Source organism: Glossina fuscipes, unplaced genomic scaffold (genome assembly GCF_014805625.2).
Source record: "Glossina fuscipes isolate IAEA_lab_2018 unplaced genomic scaffold, Yale_Gfus_2 117, whole genome shotgun sequence".
In the NCBI taxonomy this organism is placed as follows: domain Eukaryota; kingdom Metazoa; phylum Arthropoda; class Insecta; order Diptera; family Glossinidae; genus Glossina; species Glossina fuscipes.
The window spans coordinates 556,064-561,481 of record NW_023998460.1 but is presented as its reverse complement, the minus strand read 5'-3'; the positions used below and the strand labels follow the sequence as shown (position 1 = coordinate 561,481).

Here is a 5,418-nt window from a genome sequence, read left to right as displayed (position 1 = left end):
GCATAACAAATGAGAACGAATATACGCTTATTCTCAAAGCGGCACAAAGTTATATAAAAAGCAGCCAACGAACTTTTTTCCATTCCGTACGTCACCTAACCGACAAAAAACACTCTAAAATAAACGATATGCTATTCAATACAATGAAAAAAAAGTGTACGGTACCTAGTAAGACGGAAAGCTTCGTCGAAATTGTTGCATTTATAAGACAAAGGACCTGCAGACTGCAAAAAATATAAATTTCTAACCGAAGTATTTACTTAAGAAAGGTAACTTAATTCACTTTTTTTGTTTTTTATTTCCTTTGTCTAATTAACATTATTAATTCGCCAAAGGCTATCGGCTCTAATTTAATTAAATGTACATGAGATAATGATGTCAGTAGTTTTAAAAAAAGCTGATTTTAGAATGCCGAAAAGGTTAGTCGTTCCAAAACAGAATGGTCTAATAGGTTATGGGTGCTAACGCACAGATACATTCTACTGAAAAAGTAATTATACCCAGGGTTTTTTTTTTTTCCTAGTCGATAAGGAACTCTTGCCTTTTAAAGTACTGGGCCATGCTGTAAATATCCCGAAATTTATCCTGCACCAGCGGAAGACAATATACTCTTGGATATGACGGAGAAGATAAAGAGCATAAGAAATTCGAAGTAAGATAACAGCGAAAAGTTTTAACAGACAGCCTTTTTAAGTGTTATTTTCTCTATACAGTTGCCGCATATATGCCTCAGTTAAACAGTCTTGCATCAGAAAGTCTTGCATCATTTTTGAAGAGCTATGCTCCCAACTGGATATATATATATATAATTTATATAAAAATCATGCATTGCTACAACTGAAAGTAAAATTAACACGAACAGTCACTTAGTACAGTAATATAATTATTTAACGGATTAGAATTATATACAATTATAAAAAGATTAATACATATTTGTTACATTAGTTTTTTGTAAAATTTGTATGAAAACCTACCTTAACAGGAGGGTCTTCCGGATACATTCTAGTAATGCGATACATGCGTTCTCTCGGCTGGGTCTCCAAGATCGGCGACATGCAAGAAATGCCCGTCGCGGTGCCGGCATTCCACGGATACAAATCGAAATCCAAAGCCTCTTTCCTCGAACAATCATCCATGCATAGATCTATGCTGTTTATACCAACCTAATCGGGCGACGGACCAAAAATAGATACCATAGAAAGCTTATGATGTTAACGATCGACACGAAATTTTAAAGAAGTGTTAGTAGTTACTTGACCATAGACCAGCAGCTTTTGTTAAAGTTCTTAAACGTGGCTCTTTACCTCTTAGCTCAGCCTCTAAAGCACTCGGTGAACCAAATTCAGCCAATGAACGAAAACCATCAGTGGCTATATGATTTTCTCCCCAAACATCCATGCAAATGAAAAATTGCTCTCTTGTGAAGCTCTAACGATGTCAGAGAAATACGTCAACCATGCTGCGAATGGAAAACCTTTTGGATGGGTTTCATCGGACCAAATACCTTCGAAAATGAACTGAAAAGGAAATGTCGAATTGAACCATTTTTCAAAATCGTAAAAGAGAGTTATCTAAAAAAAATGATGACGCTATATTTCGCTTCATCGCAAGCGCAACACATTTTCTGGGCAGTGTTAGAATCAGGTCGCTTTTCACAAATTGCTTGACTTAATTGGCCATCATCTGAGAACCAAGAACGCAGTCCTTCGTAAACCATGGCCGAAAGAGATACGCAACCCGAGCCCGCGGCAGGTGCAACCCACATACCTTGTGCTTCTGTTTTCGGTAAATCGTCGGCTTCGGAGACGGTATTTACACAACGATCGCTGAACTTTGCTAAACCATCGCTAAACAGTTGAAAACGACCGACATGTTTCGGCCTCCGCCTTAGCGGTGGGGTATGTCGCTTAGCCACACATTTCTAGCCAAGGACCTTTAAATTTTTTTATTCCTTCGTGTTTTCCACTACTTAAACACCAATCATGGCTTTGGGAAATGTGCGAAAATATTCAGTTAGAATTATTTTATTTGTAATTTGACTTTAACCGGTTTGTGAATGAGAATTTTATTTACATTGATGACAGGAACAACCTCGATGCCACTGTTTCTTTCCTTACCTTTGTGGAGTGTGGCAGTGCAGAATAAGTTAAACATCTTGTTTTTGGATGAAGAATAGTTGATATTATTAGACGGCCGCTCAATATTTCCACCATATACTCCGCTTATGAATTCTTTCGTGCTGATAAGAATGCCCATCTCAAGCAGCTGTTTTTTTTTTATCAGGTATCCTGGATTTTCCTTTTAATTTAGAATTGAATGATGCTATACCAAATATTGGAGAAATTTATAAGCCAATCAGCTAGTTATCATTATCAGACGTCACCAATATGATAACACTAGAAGGCCTTGCAGGCTTTCTATTTATTTATTTGTTTATTTGTTTATTTATTTATTTATTCTACTTATACAAGAAACTCAACTAAAACAAATTGACAGTCGAGTTAAATTGACTCTTAAAGCAAATCTTAAATTAACTAATATTAAAAATTAGTATAAGTATAATAAAACAAATAACAAGGAAAAAAAAGAAAAAAAAAGAAAAAAGCATGTACACAACTAGCATAGAGCCACACCCACATCCGGTATAGGATTGTGATTGAACCCCTAAGCCATCGCAAACATCCACAAGCTTGGCAACCGACAATAGTTAACAACAATTCATTTTCGACTCGTCGTGACATTTTAAGGTTAAGAGCTAGTTTAAGTACGAAATAGGTAAATTACGCGCATTAAACCTATTTTCATAGGAGGGGAGAGAGGCAATCAGATCCGAAATAAAATAAAGGGCAAACAGCAAGAATTGCTTTTGAACAGATTCAACTGAATCTACGTAGTACCAAGATGAAGGAGACCATACAACAGAGGCAGAGTTGGGACTTTCCGCTACAATTAACTTATATACATTATCCTAAACGATGTAATGTCTGCTAGTTCATTGAATATTACAAAAAAAAAAAAAAAAAATGTTATTTAATGTTGGGTTACATATTAATGTTGTTATATTTCCTATCTGTTTGAAAAGTGTCACATTATCTTTCCGACTATGCTGCTCATTTGTCCCATATCCGTATATACATACCGATTTGTCCGTTAAGTCATATTCAAAAAACATAGAGGCGAAGATTTCTCTCATTCCTTAGTTCATCTAACCGAACGCAAACTTTTTTGTTTTATCCATCCATTATATAGACAATAAAATATATAAAAATAATAAACTTATCTCAGAATTCACGGCATCGCTGTTACTCATGAGCTATAGCATTTCTTCCACTTGAGTAATTGAAATCATGTCCAGTTCTTTTCGCTTTTATACTTATACATTTCAAAATTGCATTGCTTTTACTTAATTTCATAATGTGTTTGTTCCAAAAAAAAAGGCAAGCGCATAGTTTTCTTCTTTCTTCTCTTTTTATTATTTTTTTATTCTTTGAAGAATTTATTTTAGGTTTAACTTATTGGGTAAATACATATTTTGTACTTATTGGGTAAATACTTATTTTCTTTTTCATAATTCCTCTTTTTTAGTTTTAAGAAAGCACGTGTCATGAAACTCTTTTTCTTTTTCCTCGCCGCCGAGGATTTAAAAATTTTTCTTTAGACAAAGAAAAAAAAAATAAATAAAATAAAAATAAAAAAAAAATGAAATAATAAAAAAACAAACTAAATGAACGAAAAGGTCTGGTCAGTTTCCGGCTGTGCGTCTGTCGCCAGTGGGTCAGTCGGTCATCGTCTAGCGTCGGCCCTACATGGCCACCATGTGCACGCCCCTACACCTCAGCCACAGCGGTGGCAGCGCACGCTTAGCCACACATGGGTAACAACAAAATCGGATAGCTTAAAAGAAAAGGTAACATAACTTACAGTACAAGCAAGGTGGTGGTGTTCGTTTACTTGGCGAATATTACTGCTTTCACGGTCGGCTGCAGCTATCCCAATGCTCCCGATAAGTTGTTGCTGTTGTTGTTGCTTCTGCCTTCAATTTTATTACTTCCCTCTGATTCGTTGCTGGTGGTGTAACAAGGTGATGGTGACTGCTTCACTGGCTGCCGAATAAATTTATGCATAGTAGTTTACGAAGTCACTTCTCTGCATCCATGCACATAAAAGCGGCGATAAATCTTCAGAACTTTGTTGTAATGATTTTTATAAATTCGTTGTGCAATTACACATGTTCATCTCATTAAGCTTATTTTTCATGCTTCGACCATTCACGGCACCAATCATCTTCGATTCCTTTGATTTTTAGTTCAGTTTTCTTTAAAAATTGAAATGTTCTTGTGGCAAAAATTCATAAACCAATTAAAAGCCTTCTTTTTTTGTTTCTCGCATTTATTCATTTATTTATTTATTTATTTTTTTTTTTTCAAATATCTTATTCTTCGCGAACATTAGTATTTCCTACGTTAATATGCTTTGTATTAATAATATTAATATCGACAACAATAAGTATATTTAATTTTTATCAATCATATATTCAACTGTTCATTGTGGGTTAATGGGTTTTTCCATTTCGATTTCGTTGTTTTTTCTTTTGATTTTATTCCCAAGTTGGTCTGTTTTAACTCAAACCACACAACGAAATGTTTGAAAGTACTTCTATTTTTATTAACTATAAATTTTTTTGTTAACAATAATAAATAGATTTTAATTAATCAATTATATGTGTAAGTGTTCATTGTGTGTTAATGGTTTTCCTTTTTTTTTTCTCAGTATCACATGGGTTTACGTGTCTTATTTGCACAGGCTCTCGCGATAAGCATCTCTAACTAACTTTATATGCGACAGCTGTACCCGTTCTATATGGAAAAACAAAAAAAAAAAATAACGTTCTACATATGCTGTTCTTTGCTTTTCGATAATTTTCTTCCACAATAAGCGCGAACTGAGGCAAACATGAGTCATTTAGTTATTTCAATTAAATCGAAAAATTATGCCAACACCTATGTGATATTAAGACCGTGTCAATCAACAAGCCCTTCATTATCAGTTCTTTTTTTTTTCTTTTCAATAATCAAAATGGCCTCTTTTATAATGTTAATCAAAATTATTATATTTTGTTATAATTTTCGTTTGCTTTTAATTTTAACATTAACTTCTGGCAATATCCGGAAAAATATTTTACGCAAAATGTCCGAAGAATGTTGACACATGATTTTCTTAAAGTTCGCAAAAAAAAAATGGATCATTATCCTTTTATTTGTTTTAAAAATATGATATTTACATTATTTTCTTTTCTTTTATGCCAGTAAACAAAGACAATGGACAAAAAACGACAAGAACCGCACTCAGCGAGTGCTTGACTCCGACTCTCTTTTTCATGTAAAATTAAATATTTTAAATGATTTCTTTAAATTCTTT

At 33.9% G+C, this 5,418-nt stretch overlaps 1 protein-coding gene across 1 annotated transcript in view; it reads right to left on the bottom strand.

Moving 5' to 3' along the window:
• Window positions 1–5,418, bottom strand: part of LOC119640287 (spondin-1-like) — a 52,531-nt gene that overhangs the window by 28,312 nt on the left and 18,801 nt on the right. Inside the window, 4 exon segments of the mRNA XM_038038207.1 lie at window positions 975–1,114; window positions 1,254–1,398; window positions 1,401–1,517; window positions 1,589–1,921. Coding sequence (XP_037894135.1) covers window positions 975–1,114; window positions 1,254–1,398; window positions 1,401–1,517; window positions 1,589–1,921 — 735 coding nt within the window.